Here is a 21,195-nt window from a genome sequence, read left to right on the forward strand (position 1 = left end):
GCTGCTTGTTTTATTTTCTTTTTTTTTATATTCGTCCCTACTTATAAAGTATAAATGTTGTACATACGTTTGTAGCTAGTAGATGTAAATACATTTCGAGACACTGTAAATAAGACCAATTAAAAGCTATTCCGTCATTGTTTGGTTCAGTGTTTTTCTAATTTGTTTTGAATGAAAATGAAAATATCTCTCATTGTAAGTTTTAAGTCCAGAGTTTTTCCAGCACTTGATCAAAACAGTAAAATAGATTCATTCAGTTTACAGCTTCATCTTTTTCCAGATAGCCTGATGTTAATCTTATAGTGCTCAGTGAAGATCTAACAGTTATTTAGAACATGTACTCATCTATTTCTAATACATGAGCTACAAGATTTTTACCATCCTTGGACCAAGATCGGGAGTAAGACCGTCCACCTTCATTTAAGGGACACTTGAACCCATAAAATAGTAAATAAACTCGGTGGAAAGCCACGCCCCCTTCCTCCTCCATCAGTGGCGCAGTCACCCAGCTAATGCCTGGACGATTTTCACCTCTTCTTCGTTGCCATATGGTGTCTTAATGTCCCACACGCTTCTTTTGCTGACGTTTGCGCTCGTCTGTAGCAGAGATGCGCTGGGTATGTACGCTTTTAAAACCATGTCTTTATGTTTTCTGGAAAGAACGGTGAGAATTGTGTTTTGGTTTTGTCGATGCTGCCATAGCAATAGGTGCACTGTAGTGAAATTAATTAGAAGACGCCACTACGCGTTTTTATCACGTACGTGATGTTGATGTCGCTCTCATTTGTGGATGCAGTATGTCTCGATGTTTGCCCTCTGTTCTCACGGAGAGAAGCAATTTAACGCGTTCGCTTTATTTATCATAATGCAATTTACCACGTCTCTGTTTCGAGAGAAACATTTTGCACGGAGCATGCGATGCTAGATTGAACATTGCGTCTTATTACATTTTGACGCACAGCAAAATATTTCTAATTTCTTCTTTCTTTTTTTCTCTGTCTCCCCCCCTTTCCCCCTCTTTGTTTTACCGTCGAGCACATGGAAAATGCGCATGGACGGCTGAAGCTCTGTCTACAGCTTTATGATAAGATAAGGACGTAGACTCAATTTAATGAAGCTGGTGTAAAAACAGCAGGCCTACTTTGATATTTAATGATTTCATTTAGCTACCACCGAGTTATAAATTATGTAAGCGAATAAAAATACACCTTGCAGCCTTATACAATAGAGGTATGCACATTTAGTCACAAATAAACGTGCAGTCATGACTGAGAAATGAATATGCTATGCAATTCTGTGTTCACAAGTCACAATGTCTTGGAAAAAAAAATATTCATCATCCTTGAACTTTTTGACACGTTGCAAAATATTCCGTTCTACCCTTGCCTTTTGTGACCTACTGTACAGAAAGTGTTGCAATTTTGTGAAGTGGGAGGAACTGATACATTGTTTGTTTTTTTTAAACTAATATAAAGGTGAATTCTGTGCTGTGCATTTCTCTTCAGGCACTCAACACGTTGAATCCAGTTTCACTGCAGCGACAGCTGCACATCTATTGGTGTATATTTGTACCAGCTTTGCACATCTAGAGAATGACATTTGGGCCTATTTGGCTTTCTAAAATTCATCTCAAAATCTTTGCAAATTAGGCCGAGCTCGGTTAGACTGAATAGAGACAATTAGTGAACGTCACCTTTCAAGAATCTTTAGAGATGGTGAGTTACATTTAGGTGTGAGCTTTTAATGGGCCTTTCTAACGCATGTATATTCTTTGAGCTTATCCATTCCCTTTTAGCTTTAACTACATGGTTAGGATTGTTGGACTGCTAGAAAGTGCATGTTTTTTCTAACGCCCCATTGTATCTTCATCCTGGAATGCCCTAATCAGCTCCATCTATCTATTCGTCTTTCAACAAGCTGCGCTTTTGAGAAAAGGCGTAGCCATACTATTCAACAGAGCGCCTTACTGTAATGTATTAATGTATGACGATGTTTCTCAAGAATTTGACCCCATACAATGTACAAAATAGATTATTTTGGCTTTTCACTATAGGATCTTATAACTTTCCAATTTTAATTTGTCTATAAAGGCCTTTTTATTCTCCACTATTAATTGGGTGACATATAGGATGATTAAAATACATGTTTTGTAGTTATAACGTCAAAAAATTAAATAAAAAAAAATTGCTGCAAATAGTACTAAAATACTAAAATTCCACCATTATGACACCCCTCCTGATTATATTTTTGTAAGTCTTTGGAAGAAGCTAAAGACTATGTTGATGGGAAAGTGGCCTTCCAATCTCAAAGAATTGGAACTCACCACCAAAATAAATTGTCCAAACACCAGTGGAAATATCCAAAAACCTACTCAGTTGTAATAATACTGTAATTGCTGAAATGTCGTTAAAGATTTTCCCCCTTAATTATTGAGATGACTACAAAATGTTTTAGACATGGCATTTTTTTTTTAACTTAAATGTAAAGAGATACATTATTGCTTCTGACAATCTGTTCCAAGGCAGCTATGCGTACAATGTAGCTCCTCATCATTCAAAGTGTGAATTTGTGCGTGAATGGATAAATGACTAAATGTAGTGTTAAGAACTTTGGATTCCTCTGGACAAGATAAAATTGCTACAGCAGTATAAGCCATTTACCAGTTCAAGATTGACAATTTACTATATTGTTTTGAGAGCTATCTGTTTCGTTTTCTACAAGTCGCAAAATCCTTGGTTAAATGAAAATAATTAAAAATCTAAATCTCCCTTCTCTGCTTGTGCAACTCTATGATATAACTTGTTGTCATGCTTTCAGAGGTGCACATTGAGCGAGCGGTGAAAATGATCTATCTTTGTGAACAAAGAATTATGTTTGTTGTTTACACTGTGGTGTAAACAACAAACCACCACAGATTCTGTGGTGGTAAATGGTTATGTATGTGCTCCCAGTTTGCCTGGAGCGTTAGTGTTTAAGCGGTTCAGCCTGTGGAGGAGCTTTCAGGCTTGTCTTGTAGTCATTCATCACACTGGTTTTATTTTGTTAATATTTTCTGATTATTTTTCCAGTTACACACAGCATCAAACCATATCAAATGCTTTGTCCACTTAATCAGCCAGAGTGAATGCTTGCGGCCACGTGGAGATCTGAAGAACTTGTCCCATAAAGCTCAGGCAACCAAAACAGTTTCTGTGATGCTTATTAAAAACTCAACAGACACAAAGGGCTAGTAAATCACATAAATTAAATCTCCCATTTTTCCCTCTGTATCCAGCAGAGATGTGCAGTGGATTTAGCTCGTCATGCAGGGCCGGTTCAATGCTGTATGAGGCCTTCAGCAGAATTTAATTTAGGGGCGCCTCTTCCTGCTAAGAACATCAACACCACTAACAGTGTTTCACCATGGACTTAGTGAAATCTGGGCAAGAGTGGGGTAGTTTATTGCCAACCTAAAAAGCAATAAGTAATAATTGTAGCTTACTTAGATATATTTGGGACAAACAGAGCTCAAAGATTAAACTCACAATATCATATTGTAGCTGTGGTAACAAAACAATCTATGAAGATTTTTCTTTGAACTTTTACAAAGTAAACTTGCCAGCTCCTTAAAATCTTAAATTTAAATATCAAACAATTGGGGGGCTTTAAGGAGCTGCTGAATTAATTTGGATTAATACAGAAAATAGTTGATATTCAAGTGTATTTTTTAGTTTTCTGTTTTTAGGACTCTATACTTGTGGGTCTAATGTTTCAATGGAGATGTCTTCTCGTGACATTTTTACATTTCCTGTCAACTTAACATCTTTTAATACAAAAAAAAAGTCAGTGTACTTCCCCACCACCCTGATCACAGGGCTTAGCAAGTTTTCTGGGGGAAACCCTGAGTTATTAATACATAAAAATAATTTTGGCCTTAAATCCATATCCTCTTTATTGCTGCCTTTTATTTTGCTGCAGATTTTAGATTCCTAACGTTTATGTTTTATTACAGCACAGGTTGCAGGTAGCAGCATCAATGTGCTGGAAGGAGGTACCACCACCTTACCCTGCAAGCTAACAACGACGCTAACAGCAAATGAGAACCTGGAACAGATTTCATGGCAGAGAAGGACGAAAGGAAAACCGCTGACGGACAATTTCTTTACCATCACGAAGGATGACGCTCGTCTTGTTAATGGGCCTGATAGGAGATTTAAATTTATTGGAACATTTGCTGAACATAATGGGACTCTCCAGCTATCTAATGCAAATGTGTTGGACGCTGGAATCTACACTTGCATCTTTTCCATTTTCCCCTCAGGACAACCTCGAATAGCTGTAGAGATAACTGTCAGTGGTAAGTTGAACTTTTTAAACCATGTTCTGGATGTTGAGTTTGTGTAGAAGTTAAGAGAAGTGTTTTTTTTCTTCTTGTAATCCTAGTACCTCTACAAACAAGTGTAAATAGTACCCAACCCGCTCTTGGAAACAAAGAGGTTCCTCTTGTGACCTGCACCGCTGCCGGATTCAATCCACCGGCCAAGGTTTCGTGGCAAACTGATGATCGTTTAAAAGACAAAGTGACATGGACAAACAACTCAACTCTACAAATCAGTGATACAACCACCACAGTCAGCACATTGTTTGGAAAGCCCACCAAAGAGATCAACGGAAATAAGGTCCAATGTGTCATCATCTCTGAGAAACGAAACGTAACACTACCCTTCGAAATACAGATCTACTGTGAGTAAACACATACTTCCTTACATCTATATAGCATGTAGCTGAAATCAGAAAACAATGCAAATATAAAAAATAGCCAATGCAAAGCCACACTAGGCATTAATTTTCAAGATATACTGAACACCACGTGACTTTGTTGTTCTTTAAATTCAAATTTCCTTGCTCTATAATCATCAATAAATCAAAATACAAGATTTACTTATTTCTCTCAGGCTTTCTTGATCTGTTTTCTGCAGTGGCCTGGAGTGATCTCACCTAATCACATAAACAGGCTGCATATGATTTTCATAAAAGGGGGATATTGTAGGAAAAAGAAATCCCCGTAGGTGGTAGGACATTCCAAAGTAAGAGGCCAAGAACAGGCTTTAAGCAAAACAGTTCAGACTTACAGTGTGTTGTGGGGTCTGCTACAGCCTCATGCTTGACTACCCTAGCATGTTCTCTCTAGGATTATTGATACCTGCCTCTGCTGTTGCTAAGGTAACTTAATTTTAAATTTGGAGCTGTTTATCACCTTTCTCCCCTCCTTCACCAATGCCTGACTGCCTCTTATTCAGATTCAGTTATGCAATTCTTTGATGCTGCTTTTATTTTTACACTGTTTCAGGTGTAAGATTGGGTAGTAGGTTTTACTAAATGTAGGCATAAAAAAGGCTGGTCACATGTTGATTTCCTGAGTTTATATGTGTAATTATAGAAGAAGGAAAACTTTATTTTCTTTTTCCTTTGTGTTTACATTTAGTTCTAAGCATCACATTTTCTGGAAAAGTCTGGGCAGAGAAATAAACTTCGTTTGCCAAGTATATAGTTTTTCTAAGGAATATTTTCTTGTCTCATTTGGATATGCTCATACAGTCGCTGCTGAGTTTATGTCCACAGACAACAGTTTTCACTGGGTATCCAGTTCTCAGTTTTACAAAATAACTCTCTGTTTCTTCTTGTTACAAGGAGGACGTTAGAAAGTCTCCTGTTGAAACTGCAGCTCCTGTTTAATCTTCATTGGGGTGTGTCTTCCATGTGCAGGGGCACCGTATAGGGTGGAAAAGTGATGACAATTCTAAAGGCCCCTGACCGACAGGGGGCCCTCTACAATTTATTTATTTATTTTTTGTTCATAGAAATAAATAAAAAAATTGGAGCCCTGTCAATTACAAAATTAATCATATTGTGTTTTCGAAGATTGTTTTTTTTAAGCAGTAAAAATTTTAGGTGCACACTCCCAGACCAAAAAACACACATCCATATTTGCCCTGAACCCCCCCTGGATCTGCATGAAATGGTTGGTTACTACTTGGAGCGCTTGACGGTGACGGTGTTCAGCAGCAGTCTGTAGAAAACAAGAACTACTGTGGCAGTTACTATGCTGATAAGAAAAAAAAAAGTCAAGTCTTCAAAAAAAAGAGAGAGACGGAGAGAGAAAAACATAGTGTCAGATAGGAATGTCAATTTGTAACCCAGTTTTTCTCTGAGAAGTGGGTAGACTGTGTGAGATTATCAACCATTCATCATACTTAGGTTACCTACAGACTTCTGTTTCCCTCCATTTCACTAGCATTTAATTATAAAAAAATTACCAAGATTTAACCTGTCCCTTGTACCTTTTACCACTTAACTGACCCAGTGAGCAGCACTGACCCAGTGCTGCTCACTGGGTCAGTGAGCAGCAGCTCTAACCCATGTCCCTCCTGGCCTGTCCTTTCCTAAGTAAAATTAAAGCTGCAGTATGTCACTTTTATAGAAAAATATATATTTTTTTCACATATTTGTTAAAACTGTCATTATGTTGTGACAGAACAGCATGGGAGATAATCTGTGAAAAATCCATTTCCTCTGCCTTCTCCCAGTACTATCTAGAAAAAACCAGTGAGTGGCAGGAGAGTTTTAGTGCTGTCAATCACAATTTCATGTGGTGCTGTTGATTCTCCCTCCCCTTGCTCTGTGCTATGCTGCAGCTTGCATAGCCTGTTGTAAATGCTTAGCCTAGTTAGCATAGCTATTAATGACGGCAGATAAACAATTTTCCTGTTATGATATGTTGTTTATCCATCATTAGCACATTTAGCAGTGAATGAATGTAGTTGATCGACAGCACTCAGACCCTCCTACTGGTTCTGATTGGTTGTTTTGACTGGAATGTTGCATTACTTTAGCTAGCAATAGTAGCTCAGGGAGGAGATTGATTGTTTTTGCAAATTATCTGTCTCATAACAAGCTGGCACGACATGGTGATAGCTTTAACAAATATGGAGAAAACATATTTTTTTTATTAAAGTTGTATACTGCAGCTTAAATAAAATGAAAGAAAAAAGAAAAATTTTATTTTTTGTCAGAGGACCCAAGATTCCTGGCGCCCCTTAGCATTAAATGAAATAAAGGTGCCAGTCTTTACTGTCATGCTTTCCTTGATATTTAAATATGCTACAAATACCTATGCACATTAACAGCTAGAAAATGACAGAGAAGGCTTTAAATTTCTGTGGCAGTCAGATATGATTATATTCTTTTATTGATCCTGATGCAAAGTCTTCTGTGAAGGAAACATTTAGTAACAATGTTTAAATAAATTTGAATGTACACTTTATGATGTTTCTATTAAAGGTTTGCACTCAGTTGCAGCTCAACAGGACATATGCTCTTCTGACCCTCCGCAAATAAGTTAAGAACAGGGTGTTCAGCGGTTAGAGATGTGAGACATGGCTAAGGTGATAAGCCTATTTTGTAGAAGTTCAGTCACTAGTATCTGTTCAGCCATCTGCAGAGTGGCTTTTTTGGATAAATGCCTAAAGTTGAGCTGTGAATGTGTATGCAGCCCTGCTCAACTGAAACTTACAGATAAGTAACGTATAGAGTTTTGCCTGACACTTGAGCCAGGGGGTGTGACTACATGATGTGTGATGTATCCTATGTAGATGAGGGGACGTTCAGCCTCAAGTCAGAACTCGTCCGATTCTCACTGAGATGTGAGCTTTGTATGTTTTCTCCATTTGCAAATGTTAATTAAAGCTGTGGTTGTTCTCTCCTAAAGCTGAAGTTTGGTCTCGAATTTTGTGCAACTTAACACTTCTGTGCATTCATTTTGCATCTTCTTCAGCTTGTTGGTAAACAGTTCACAATACAGTTAGTCTGCATTGTGAATGTTAATCTCCTTGCTATCAGAAACTTGGATTGCATTTGCAGAACTGATGTGGTATACCTTATGCTAAACCAGGGCTCAGCAATCTTTTAAACTGAAAGAACCCCTTTTGCCACCTCTGCTACAAAATAAAATATGTCTACATATGATTTTTGAAATGCACAATAAATTATATTTTATTTTGAAAGCTATTAACTTATCTGAAATTAGGTATATTTTTATATTTTAAAACAGAATGCATTCTGTCTCACTCAGATGAAAAGGTAATGAAAAGGCTGTTTGTTTTGAAAAGAAAAGAGAAGAAATAAACAGACATTGACAAAGTTCTCAACCAGATGAGAACTGCGGTAGACTATGTGAGTATAACAGATCTCACACAGTCTACCACACTGTGCCAGATAAGAATTTGCACGTATCCACTTTGGCGCTGTATTTATCGATTTTTCAGTTTCCTCAAGCAGCTTTTTTTTTCTTCAAATCAGCAACTAGTGATAACTTGTGACTCTTTGTCTGTGCTGTTGGAGACTTTTATGGCAACAACGGTCTGCCATAAAAGTCTTCAGGCAGCCTGTCTGTGCTGAGTGAGTAGTGAGAGCCACCATTAGCTGACATTAGCTTCCACATTACACCAAACCTGATGTCCTTACACAGCTCTCTAGTCTTGGCCACTATAGAAACATTGGAGTTTGTTTGATTTAGAGTTCAAACATGTAGAGTTAGTACAGGTTATGAGTGGAGAACAGGATAACTTCTTAAAGAAGAACTAACAGACTTGTTGCAAAACTCTTGCTGGTTTGTAGCTGATCAGATACTTATGTCATGTAATAAAATGCAAATTATTTACTTACATTTTATTAAGTACAATCAGCTTTTTTGAGCTTTACCTCATGTTATAATGTTATTCCTGTTATGATCCCGAGTTGTTGAGTTGTTTTGGTAGTTTGATTTGATTCTAGTGTCATTATTATTTTGTGTTTTGTTTTGATTAGATCTGTCTTGTTCCTGTTTTCCTTTAAGTCCATTCTTCTTAGTGTTTCTAGTTATGTTTGTTTTTGCTTATAGTCATTCTTTGTCTATTAACGTCTAGTTCAACGGTGCCCAAAGTCGGTCCTCAAGGGCGTCCTGCATGTTTTAGTTCTCTACCTGGTTTAACACACCTGGATCAAATGATGGCTCATTAGAAGGCCTAAGAAGAACACTGACATGCTGAAAAGGTTGTTGGTACTATTAGGGAGAGAACTAAAACATGCAAGATGCTGGCCCTCAAGACCACTGGTCCAGTTATTCTTTAGTGTTAGATTTATTTCAACACTGACAGATTTATTTTGTCTCTATCAAAATGAGACAACAAAGGATTTTGTGAAATTTTGTGTTTGTTTCCTAGTCAATTTAGTTCCTGTGTCGTCTTATCTACCCTTGATTGATCCCAGCTGTCTCCTGTATCCTTAAGGTTGAGCAGCCAAACTCCAACACTAAAAGAAAGTCTAAGTGGACGTTATTAGTTAATCAATTGGGTTTCATTTTAACCTAATAAACCATTTTTCAGCCATTGAAATCATAAGTCTATTATTTATTTCCATCACTACATCAAAAACATATCACTGCAGTATTTTTATGTTCTCGTTGGAAATCCCCTTCCCTTTTTGCATCATAGTGTGATTTACAGGTGTGCAATTTTATATGCTGGGAGCGTTGTCCCTGCTTTCAGTTTGTCTTCCTGTGGAGGGAACCTTTTGTTACCACAGTAACATTATCTCTTGAGAGACATCCTCACAGGGGAAATTTGAGACAGAGCCTTACCCTGCAGCCTTTATCTGTACAAGTAAAGATGTGGTGGTGTGTTTTTTTGACCTGACAGTCAGCCTGGAGGACAAATCACCAAGGGATCAATGACAGTCAACTTAATATGTAATCCTTTTATGTGTCGCATATCAATGTTCAGCTTTAGGAAAGTATCAGTAAATTAATATGTTCTGGTACCCAACATGGTTATCTCGAATATCACTAGTGAAGAAGTCGTAAAATACAGACTGATAAATAGGTTGCATTTATAACAGTGGTTCTCAAATATTATTAAACGCATATTCATTTGTTGTATAGGTGAAATTAGATTAATATTGCATCAATATCAGTGCTTTCATAGCAGTTGTTTTTCTCAAAGAGACACAAAAGGTACTGTGGCTGTTGCTGAGGGCCGAACCTTTGGGTGAATAGAATCTTTACAAGCAAATATTTGATTTTCTGGAATTTTTATCATCTTCTGGCAGCAGTAAAATTACAGTTAATGCAGAAAATCCAATACATATGAAATGGTAAAGATGCTTAACATTTCCAACTTTTAACAATTTGTATCTTGATAAATCTTTCACAATACGGTACTACCTGATCTAGTTTAATATTCTGTGTACCTTGCATTGCTATTAATATTTATTGTGATCACTAAGCACAGTTTGGTGCTGGAACCTGGTTAGAGCTGGTGTTATATATTAGAGCTGTGGTTACCTTTCATCTCTTGCAGTATTCACACATCCAGAATCTACACATTTATGCTCATTTCACACTTTCATTTCAGCATATTTATGTTGTTTCTGTGTGCGTAATGTATATCTTAAGAGTTGTTTTTTTTTAGTGTTTCACAGTATTTAATTTATTCCTTGGTTTGAGAGGTTGCAGTAGACATTTGATACTGGTACATATCCTAGGATCTCAGTCAGGGCCTTCAATAGACGTAAACTATTCCTGAACAATACACATGTTGTGTAGGACAATGCAGTAACTATGCACCACGCCAACCCACAGGCAAGCAACAATATGTAAATAATAGCCAAGTAAAGTAACAATGCAGCCCAGCAATGCATACATAAAGCAATATATCAATACAAGTTTCAGCAAAGTACACAGAAAACAGCGTACATAATTGAGCAGCCAGCAATTTAACAAAACTTTCCTGTGTTCCGCAGTTGAGCTCAACATCAATCCATAATGCTCAAATAGCACATGTGAACAATTAAAAGAAAAGCAACTCGTAGCGCTCATAGATACAGCCTTTAAAATACCTTAGGAAGTTCCTACATTTTGTAAACATCAAGCTCACTTCAGTGACAAGGAATGCAGGGGATGCTCTTCACTTATAGCAGGGTCAGACAGATGCACTGCCATTGTATATTAATTTTGATTGGCTGATAATTCTGTCAGTCATGCCAACTATGGCCTATTGCATGGTATTTTTGACAAAAGGGTAGCTGGATTTGTACAGCAGGTCCTGAGGAGGTGCAGCTCACCAGCTGCGTTTAAGGCACTTTTTTAAGCAGAAAATTAAGTGAAACCTCAATAAAACCGATAAGCAACTCGAATGAGGAATAAAAAATTAATTACAGATAAAATTAAATATGAATAAGACATTTTATACTTTTTCTTTTCAATTTTCTAGGGCTATAAGAGAAGGCACTGCTGGCCCTGACAGCCCACTAGTGTAATGAACAAAAAATAGTTTCCTCAATTCCCTGAATGAATACCAGCAGTGTTAAGGATGTTGACATTACTGTTTCTGAGTTCCAGAAGTTATATAATAAATCGTTTCTTTCTAACATAATTGGCAAAAATAAAAAACTGACAAAAGTCAGATTGAAGGTAATTTTTGTCTTGAAAGAAGCCTCTGTTTTGTGTTGGGCTCCTTGCCAAAATATAATTAAGCACATACGTCTGGTGTAGAAGCTGGAGGTTATGGGGTTCCCTTATACAGTATAATAATGGCTCTCCCCATCTGCTGTGAGTCTTCTAATTTGGAGACTTAAATACATATTTTGGAGACTTAAATACATATTTTATATCTTATATATCCTGACAATAACAAACCTCTTTGATGCCTTCCAATCTGGTTTTGGTGAGATCATATAAACACAGACTGTGCAGCTTTTGACCCTGTTGATTATAACATAACATATTATTACATATCTTAACATATTACTGAAACGGCTGGAGAGTTGGGTGGGACTCGCCTGTCCTACCCAACTTGTAGCCAGATTCAAATGAGTAAGATTCAGCTGGTTTGAATCTTACAAAAAAACAGGGATTTTCCTGTTTCAATTGGAAACTTCTCATCAAAGCAGACAGACGTCATATGCAGGGCATCCAAGACTCAATCCTAGAACCCCTCTTATTTAATATCTACATGCTCCCACTAACTCAGCTTATAACAGGAAATAGGATTCGCTACCATAACTACTAAGATGATACACAGCTCTACATTACGATGTCGCCAGGTGACTGTGAACCCATCCAAGCACTAAACAGATGCATAGAACAGATAAATGTGTGGATAAATGTGTGGATGTGCCAGAGCTTTCTTCAGTTGAATAGAAACAAAACTGAAGTTATTATTTTTGGACCTAAAGAGGAACGATCTAGAATCAATTCACAGCTTCAGTTATTGCAACTAAAAACCAGCAATCAGGCCTGAAATCTGGGAGCAGTGATGGTTTCTGACCTGAACCTTCAGAGCCACATAAAGACAAAGTCGGTCTTCTATCACCTGAAGAACATTTCCGGGATTACTCTGGATTCTGCATCCCCAGAACCAGAACTAAACATGGAGAAGCAGCATTCAGCTGCTATGCACCACAAGTCTGGAATATATCACTGGGTGGTGACAGTTTAAGAGTTAATTGCTGGTTTTAACCCACCCTCTGTTTTAGTCAATGTGGTCTTGGGCAAGATACTTCATTTGTGCTAAAAAGGTTACTACTGTAGATCTTAAAAAACATTGCATGACTTGCTCTTTGAGGTTTTGGTTTCATCCTTGTGGAAAATACTCATGAATTAACTTTAGGAGGAAAACTGTGGTTGTTGTATTACCACACCAGAATATATATTTACTGGGTGTGGTGTATTACTAGATGTTTAATCAGGAATTACTTTAGTTACCCAGAAAAAGCTGAAAAACAAAGATATTAAGATTAGAATGTCTAAGCAGAAATAGTTGCTTTCATTCCTCCTACGGTTTGAACTTTTGAACATTTATTTTTTTTTTGTGAAAGGAAAAAGTTGGAATTTATTTAGGCCTGAATTGCAATCAAAACCACCATCCTTAGATAATATAAATTATGTTATGTCGATTCTACAAAAAAAGTAATATGCAATTAATTTAAGTTCCTCAAATGACTTGAGCATTTTTATGTTTATATTTCTTTACAATTGATCCAACTTACTTAACTCCTAAGAGAAACGAGCCGATGCTCTATGGCTAAAAGCATGTCTGAACGGGTTTGTTTACCAGTATAGAAAATAATTAGGTTTGAAATTAGAACACATGAGAACACACAAAATAAAATTTATGAATTGTTAAACTGACTCAGAGGAAAGCAAATTAGAAGGAAAATATTGTGTTTCTTGAGTGACAGTTTTGTCCGTCTCATGAGAAAATTCTCGCATCTGAAAAAGATACCTCAAGCTGAAGCTCAATGACGCCCTGATATTAATCTTTCATCAAATTACTCTTTCAGTTTTCATATTGTTATAAAAAAATCCTTGAAAATTGATGACACATTTGATAATAACTCATAAGGCATACTCCATCTCTGTGTATTTTTATGTTAGAAGTTGGCATAAAACAAGGCTTTTGACAAAGTTGATCGCTCATGTAACTGGGTGCTTTCTAGCATACAGACACATCGTAAATCAAACATAGTGAAAATCAAACAGAGTTTGACAAGAAACTGTAATATAGCTCTACGTCAGTGTCACTGCTAAAATTGTTGTTTACCAGAGCACTGCGGTAATGTAATTCGTTTTTATTTGATAATGTTAATAACACACTTCCTTTGTGCTTACAGATCCACCTCTGACTGTGAACATCAAAAAGCAATCAGACGGCCTGGTTTTCACCTGTGAGGCTGAAGGCAACCCAAAACCAACAATTATCTGGAGCAGGTGCAGTAGTTTTAAATAACTGTTCATCTATTTAGTAACCCTAAAGCAGGTTTGAATAACAAATTATTTTTTATCACCAACCCCAGAGTAATGGTTTGGTTATCATTCAGAGAAATGTAGCTTAGAGAGTTCAGATAATGGTTTAGGAGGAGTCAAGTGAATAATGGCTATATATGCTTGTTTTGTTTTGTTTTTTTGTCAAACGTTAATGTATTAGATCATGAAATTTATTTTAATATTCAACATAACCAGATAGTTTCTGAGCATAGAGGGCCTGTTAAAGGCTGGTTGTTGCAATTCCTATAGTCATTATGAACTTTTGCTTCTGTTATTTCCTTGTTTTGATGTCTTATTGTCATTATTTTTCTCTTATCCTAGTTTATTCCCTCTGTTAGTTCAGTTATTGCTTATTTGAGTTTTGGATTTGTTCTTTGCTTTTGGTATTTATTTTATCTTTCCATTCTAGTTAATTCCTTTTGTTAGTTCAGTTATTTCCTATTGTTGAGGATTGGATTTGTTTGTTAGATTTAGTATATATTTCTGTTACTATTTAGGTTTATTTCTGGCTGAGTCTTTGTTTTTGTCATTTCATAAAGTTTGCCATTAGTCATTTATTAGTCCCCCAGCTGCTTTTCATGTTCTCATACAGACACATTAGGTTCCTCCCTTTTAATTTATAGGCCCATTGTTTTACAAGTTTCCATTTTGTCTTACCAGTCTACATAATATTTTTCCAAAAGTCTTGGGCGTCATGTAGATGTTTTTGGCAAGTATAAAATGGGGCTTTGAGTCAGCAGAGGTTTGGACCTAGAACTCTAATTTTTGCACACTTTCTTTTTTTGCTATCATGAACCTTGAGAAGAAAAAAAGTGGTCTGCTAGTGCTTTAGATGTTGTTCAGCTTCTTTTGTGAGCTCTTGGATGAATGGTCTTTAAAGTTATTTTACTGGAACATCCTCTCCATTTATTTTTTCCCATTTACAGATAACCTACCTTACTGTGGTTTCCTGCAGTACAAACTCCTTACAAATATCTCCATCGCCCTATCTGCTTAGAGTTTATTTTTCATCTAATCTGAAATTTCTCTAGTTCAGGGCACAACATGTTGCTTTTTAAGATCTTATGGTCTATGTCTTGCTACTTGCTACTTCATGTTCTGTTGTTAATTCTGCATATTGCATGATATAAGTCCTGTAAATGGCTTGTAAAATTTAACTGAATACTATTTCATAGCACTATTCAGATGCGTCAGATGTGGAAAATTTGGTAAATTTGTCATTATTTTAATAACAACCACTCTTTAAAACAATTGATTGCTGTAATAAATGCAAAAAATATATGTAGCAATTATTGATGAAGTAGTCAAACATGTCTTGAAAACATATTCAAAAAAAAAATTATCTTTTTTTTCTTTATTTGTATTTTATTTTAATCATCCAACAAGAACAGGTCGTTGGTTACAGGGATGAAAGCAAATGACCTGAGTGAAGTTGGCCCCCCCACCTTCTTCAAATTAGACAAAATTGGTGTCAAACGTTTGTGCTGGTTTGTGCAGCAAAAATTTTCGTTTGTGCCGCTATCATTTTAAAGATATAAAGAAATGTTTTTAGAGGTCATCAAAGGTCAACCAGCCCCCCACCTTCTTCAAATCAGACGAAATGGGTGTCAATCAACTCGGCTACGTTTGTGCTGGTTTGTGCAGCAAAGATTTTCATTTGTGCTGCTATCATTTTAAAGATATTAAGCAATGTTTTAGAGGTCATCAAAGGTCAACCAGCCCTCTTAATATCTTTAAAATGATAGATGCACAAATGAAAATCTTTGCTGCACAAACCAGCACAAATGTAGCCGAGTTGATTGACACCCATTTTGTCTGATTTGAAGAAGGTGGGGGGGCTGGTTGACCTTTTGACCTTTACCTTTTCCTTAATATCTTCAAAACCGAAGCAGCACAAACGAAAATCTTTGCTGCACAAACCAGCACAAACGTAGCCGAGTTGATTGACACCCATTTCGTCTGATTTGAAGAAGGTGGGGGGCTGGTTGACCTTTGATGACCTCTAAAAACATTTCTTTATATCTGTAAAATGATAGCGGCACAAACGAAAATTTTTGCTGCACAAACCAGCACAAACGTAGCACAAACGTTTGACACCAATTTTGTCTAATTTGAAGAAGGTGGGGGGGCCAACTTCACTCAGGTAAGCAAATGTGGCATTTCCCCCTCTCCGTTAACCCCCATCTTGCTGCAGATAATAGAAATAATAATAATGACAAAATAAAATAGGAAAAATAAAGTGGAAATAAACAAAATACAATAAAGCAAAAGGCACATTCACAGCAGACTTTGTCTTTTTTGTGTGATTTTCAGGTTTGAGGGAGGGCATCTAGACTCTCATAATAAGGTAGTAAAGGGGCCAGAGTTTTATAACATTTTTGAATCCAACCTCTAACACAAAATGTTATCTTCTCTAGCTTAAGGAACAGGCTGAGATCTTTTAATCAAAGAGAAGCCTTGGGTGGGTGTTCTGATTTCCACGCTAATAATAATCTTCTTCGGGCGAGAAGAGTTGAAAAAGCCAGTACATTTTTAAAATTGTGTGTTAATGATATACCCTCCCCTGGAATTTCAAATATTGCCTATTCAGAAGTGGGTTGGATGCGTATTCCAAAAACTTCAGATAGGAGCTGAAAATATTGTAGACCAGAAGTTGCACAGTGTGTTACAGGACCAGGACATGCGAGTTAAATTTGCCTTAGCTATATGACAACGTGCACAGGCTTCACTGACGGTAGAATAAATCCCTGAGAGTCTGGCTCTACTGTAATGAATCCTATGAAGGACCTTGAACTGAATTAGTCCAAGTCGAGCGGATGATGTTGACCCATTTACTCTACATAATGCGTGATTTCAAGTTTCATCAGAGATGTTTATACCAAGTTCTTCTGACCATTCTTGTCTGATTTCATTGAGCTTTAATATATTGAGTGATAAAATGCTATTATACATTTCTGAGATGAGACCTATACATTGTAGTAGGAGTTTGCAAAATGATGTTCATTCCTCCCTTTGGGGGTAAATTGGGAAAACAAGGGCTGATGTTACAAACAAAATCTTGAATCTGGAGATTAGGGTGGAATACTGTAAATTATATTTAGAGGATAAAATACCTCCTTTATTTACAGTGTTGGTTATTATACAAATGCTTGTCAGCTGACTAAAACTGTTAAGCATCCAATCCAGGGTGGAGTTAGAAAACATGGCTTAAAATGTCATGTTTTACTGTTGCAAGTAGTAGTGTCATCTACTACAACACCCAGAGATCCAGTCATGAGTCAAATGGGCAAGAAAAAACTCGCCCAAACCAAAAAAAGATGGATGTCCTCAAAGGCATTAGTGTTGTTGCAAATCTGCAATCTGCAAATGTTGCAACCATTAACCATGATGCAAATGTTTAACTGCTGTCAGAAGACTTGAATGATTGTATGTTGAGGTATGTGAAATAATATGTTTTATCTTCTACCTGCGTCTTTTCAAACAATTTGTGCAAAATTGGTATGTCCTTTTGTTTTATCGTTTTTCTTCCCTCTTTCATTTTTATTGTTTAAGATAAATACATTCAAAACATTAAAAAAGGTTCATGAGGAGGAGATAGCACTGGAGCTTCAACTTTATACAACTTGTATATAATAAAACTATTATAGAGTTCTCATCAAGAGTGTAACAACTCTGATTAAACACCGAGTTAAACCACAGCAAGTGATGAGAGGGAGACGTGTAGTAAGATTGAACATTTACTGTTGACCTCCTCGTTCATAAGCTGGGTGAAAACTGCAGGCAGAATGAACACAAAACAATACAAAACTTAGTTATGTGTCTGAGGAAAACTTACAGTACATACAATTCACATAATTATGAACTCTGCAGTTATATGAAACCCACCATAAATAGTTAAATAAAAATATCAGCCACAATGTTCAAACATTAGCATCCCAGCAAAATAATGACAGATACATCTTAAACATCATGCATGTTATCAGAAAATGTCACTTACAGCATTGCTTCAACTTAATTTCTTGTGGATGGCACAGGATTAAATGCTGAAGACACAACAGCATTCAGCCATGCTTGCTGCAGCCCAAGGAAAAACAGGAAAATAAAGGCCTGTTTATTTTCAAGCTGTGCCTAACAGACGTCTTGGGAATAATCAGCTGCATTCTCATGGTCATTACATAACTGTTATTGTCTGGCTCTGGAACCATAACAAATCAAAGGGAAGCAACGCATGGGATACCTTAAAATGGGATTTATTTAACAAAAATTCATAACTGGTTGGAGAGAGAGAAAAGGGAGAGGGTAGCAGAGAGACAGAAAAGAATGGGCTAGTGAGTGAGAAAACACTGTTTATCTTAAGCTGGATGTGATGTCATTCTGGAGACACTGGCCAGCTGCCTCCACTTCCAATCAGCACCAATGAGAAGCTTTATAATAGGGATGTTTAAGACCCAGAGGAAAGGCCTTGGGCCGTAACACCCCCCCTCTTCTACCACTGGAACCCTGGACAACCTGTGCATTAACACCTGAAAAAAAATAGAAAAACAATATTAAATACACTTGCAATATCTCAGACCAGCTGAGATGGAGCAGAAAACAAAACTTAGATCCCTTCAGGTCCCATCCCGAAGCCAACAACTGGTACCTTGAAGTGACTCAGACAGATAAGGGGAGAAAGAGAAAAAAAAATTACTGACTTTGTGCTCTTGACAAAGCATCCGCGATGACATTATCCTTCCCCTTGATATGATGAATATCTAAGGAAAAAGATTGCAGAAACAATGACCATCTCACAAGTCTTTGATTTGGGCAGCGAAAAGAATTCAAAAAGGTCAGAGGATTATGATCTGTGAAAACAGCTAAAGGCCTTGAACCCACATAGACCTCAAAATGTTGTTAAGACCAAATAAGAGCAAGGGTCTCATTTTCGATTACTGAATAATTCAGCTGATGCCTATTAAATTTCTTAGAAAAAAAACTCACAGGTCTTTCAATTGAAAAGTCATCCATTGCAAAAGGATTCAACCTGCACCAACATGAATGGCATCAACCCGGGGCTTAAAAGGCTTATTCATATCAGGAGCCAACAAGACAGGAGAAGTGCTTAGCATCTTCTTCACGTTTTCAAAAGCCTGTTGACAGACAGAGTACCAAATGTATTTCACATTACTTTTCAAAAGATCTGTCAGAGGTGCAACCACAGTTGAAAAGTTTCTGCAGAAGGATCTATAATATCCAACTAAACCCAAGAATTTCATGAGTTCCTTTTTAGTTGATGGTGACGGATACTTTTCAATCGCTTCTACCTTTGCACTAACTGGACATACTTTACCTTGACCCACTTGATGACCAAGATAAGTAATGGTCGCTCGAGCAAACTCACATTTGGCTAGATTTACTGTAAGACGTGCATCCACCAAAAGGTCAAACAAAGTTATGAGTGGGTCCAGGTGAGAAGACCAACTATGAGAATAGACAACAATGTCATCCAAATACACAGAACAACCTTCTAAACACCCAACAACTTTATTCATCAAGCGCTGAAAAGTTGCCAGCACATTCCTCAAGCCAAAAGGCATAACATTATATGAATACAAACCACTAGGTGTAATAAAGGCAGAGATTTCTTGCACCCTTTTAGTTAAAGGGACCTCCCAATAACCTTTTAGAAGGTCTATCTAACTAAGGAATTTAGCATTACCAATCTGGTCAATGCAGTCATCCATACGAGGTAGAGGATATGAGTCAGGTTTGGTTACGCTATTGACCTTTCTGAAGTCGGAACAAAACTGATAAGTTTTGTCTGATTTTGGAACTAGCAAGCAAGGCGAAGACCAGCTTGAACATGATGCTTGAGCGATACCATGTTTTAACATGTAGTCAACCTCAGCATCCAGATGTTTGCGTTTTTCTGGGTTAACCCTGTAAAAAGGTTGTTTTATAGGTCGTGCATCACCCACCTCAAGTCCTCGACGCGGCTGTCGCGGGTTCGACTCCCAGACCCGGCGACGTTTACCGCATGTCTTCACCCCTCCCCTTCCCCCATTCCTGTCAGCCTACTTCATGAAAAGGGACTCTAGAGCCCACAAAAAAGATCCCCTGGAGGGGTTAAAAAATAAAATAAAAATCAACCCTAGTCTTCTGAGATCAGGGACGGTGGGTACTTATGCACTAAATACCAGTAGAGTGGAAAAAGCAACCAGAAAACTGGCAACCCCCACCCCCAACACTATGGCTGTGCCCCAGAGACAACTGCTCTAACCATATGATCTCACACTACTGTTTTTGAGCACATGAATCCCAAAGGGCAGACACACTGATGCCTAAAGGGGAATCAGTTCAGATTAGCCATACTTAATTGCACAAACCAGTCAACAAACAACACTTACCACAGGACTCATCAGATGAAATGAAAGCTAACAACTTACCCCAAACCAGAGAAAAAGAGAAGAGAAAAAAACCCAAAACTAAACTTAAGATTCCCAAACTAGCTTCGCAGTTACATTAACAATACTTACTAACCCACAAAAAAAACTGTCGCCAAAAACTATAACATAAATTTGAACGAGCCCCCAGTTTGTTATGGTCTGGCTCTGGAACCATAACAAATCAAAGGGAAGCAACGCATGGGATAACTTAAAATGGGATTTATTTGACAAAAATTCATAAATTGTTGGAGAGGAGAGAGAGAAAAGGGAGAAAGGGAAGAGGGTAGCAGAGAGACGGAAAAGAATGGGCTATTGAGTGAGAAAACACGACTTATCTTAAGCTGGATGTGATGTCATTCTGGAGACACTGGCCAGCTGCCTCCACTTCCAATCAGCACCAATGAGAAGCTCTATAATAGGGATGTTAAAGACCCAGAGGCCAGAGGAAAGGCCTTGGGCCGTAACAATAACACATTCTAATAAAAACAACTCTTGGACGTGCTGTGGTGGCGCAGGGGGTTAGCACGACCCACGTTTGAAGGCCTTAGTCCTCGACGCGGACGTCGCTGGTTTGACTCCCGGTCCCGACAACCTTTGTCGCGTGTCTTCTCCTCACCCTCCTTCCTGTCTGCCTACTGTCGAAAATATACGAGCCACTAGCGCCACAAAAACTCTTCGGAGAAAAACAAACAAACAAAAAAAAAAACTTTCCTGAGTTGGATTGCTTCCAACTCAGGAAAGTGTCAGTGATGGATCACCTTCAGCGTTGATCCAAAAATATACCAACTTCAATGTTATTTTTCTGCTTTTATTCAACTGAGAATCTAACTAATTTACAAATCTTGTATCTAGCTTTATTAACTACGTTATAAGTTTTACAAATGTGTGTGTATGGATAATCTTCACTAGGATTTTTCAGCTAAGGTAAAG

At 37.4% G+C, this 21,195-nt stretch overlaps 1 protein-coding gene and 1 long non-coding RNA gene across 2 annotated transcripts in view; one reads left to right on the top strand and one right to left on the bottom strand.

Moving 5' to 3' along the window:
- The first annotated feature begins 472 nt into the window (after positions 1-472).
- Positions 473-21,195, top strand: part of LOC114148330 (poliovirus receptor homolog) — a 31,632-nt gene continuing 10,909 nt past the window's right edge. The window contains exons 1-4 of the mRNA XM_028023536.1: positions 473-617; positions 3,992-4,336; positions 4,423-4,722; positions 13,687-13,783. Of these exons, the coding sequence (XP_027879337.1) occupies positions 560-617; positions 3,992-4,336; positions 4,423-4,722; positions 13,687-13,783 (800 nt within the window). The 5' untranslated portion in view covers positions 473-559. The remainder of the gene's footprint in view (positions 618-3,991; positions 4,337-4,422; positions 4,723-13,686; positions 13,784-21,195) is intronic.
- LOC114148332 (uncharacterized) lies at positions 17,565-19,844 on the bottom strand. The gene is made up of 2 exons (XR_003596251.1): positions 19,798-19,844; positions 17,565-18,363 (listed from the first exon to the last, which is right to left on the bottom strand). It is a non-coding gene; the product is annotated as an uncharacterized LOC114148332 (long non-coding RNA).

This window comes from Xiphophorus couchianus, chromosome 7 (genome assembly GCF_001444195.1).
Source record: "Xiphophorus couchianus chromosome 7, X_couchianus-1.0, whole genome shotgun sequence".
NCBI classification, from domain to species: Eukaryota; Metazoa; Chordata; class Actinopteri; order Cyprinodontiformes; family Poeciliidae; genus Xiphophorus; species Xiphophorus couchianus.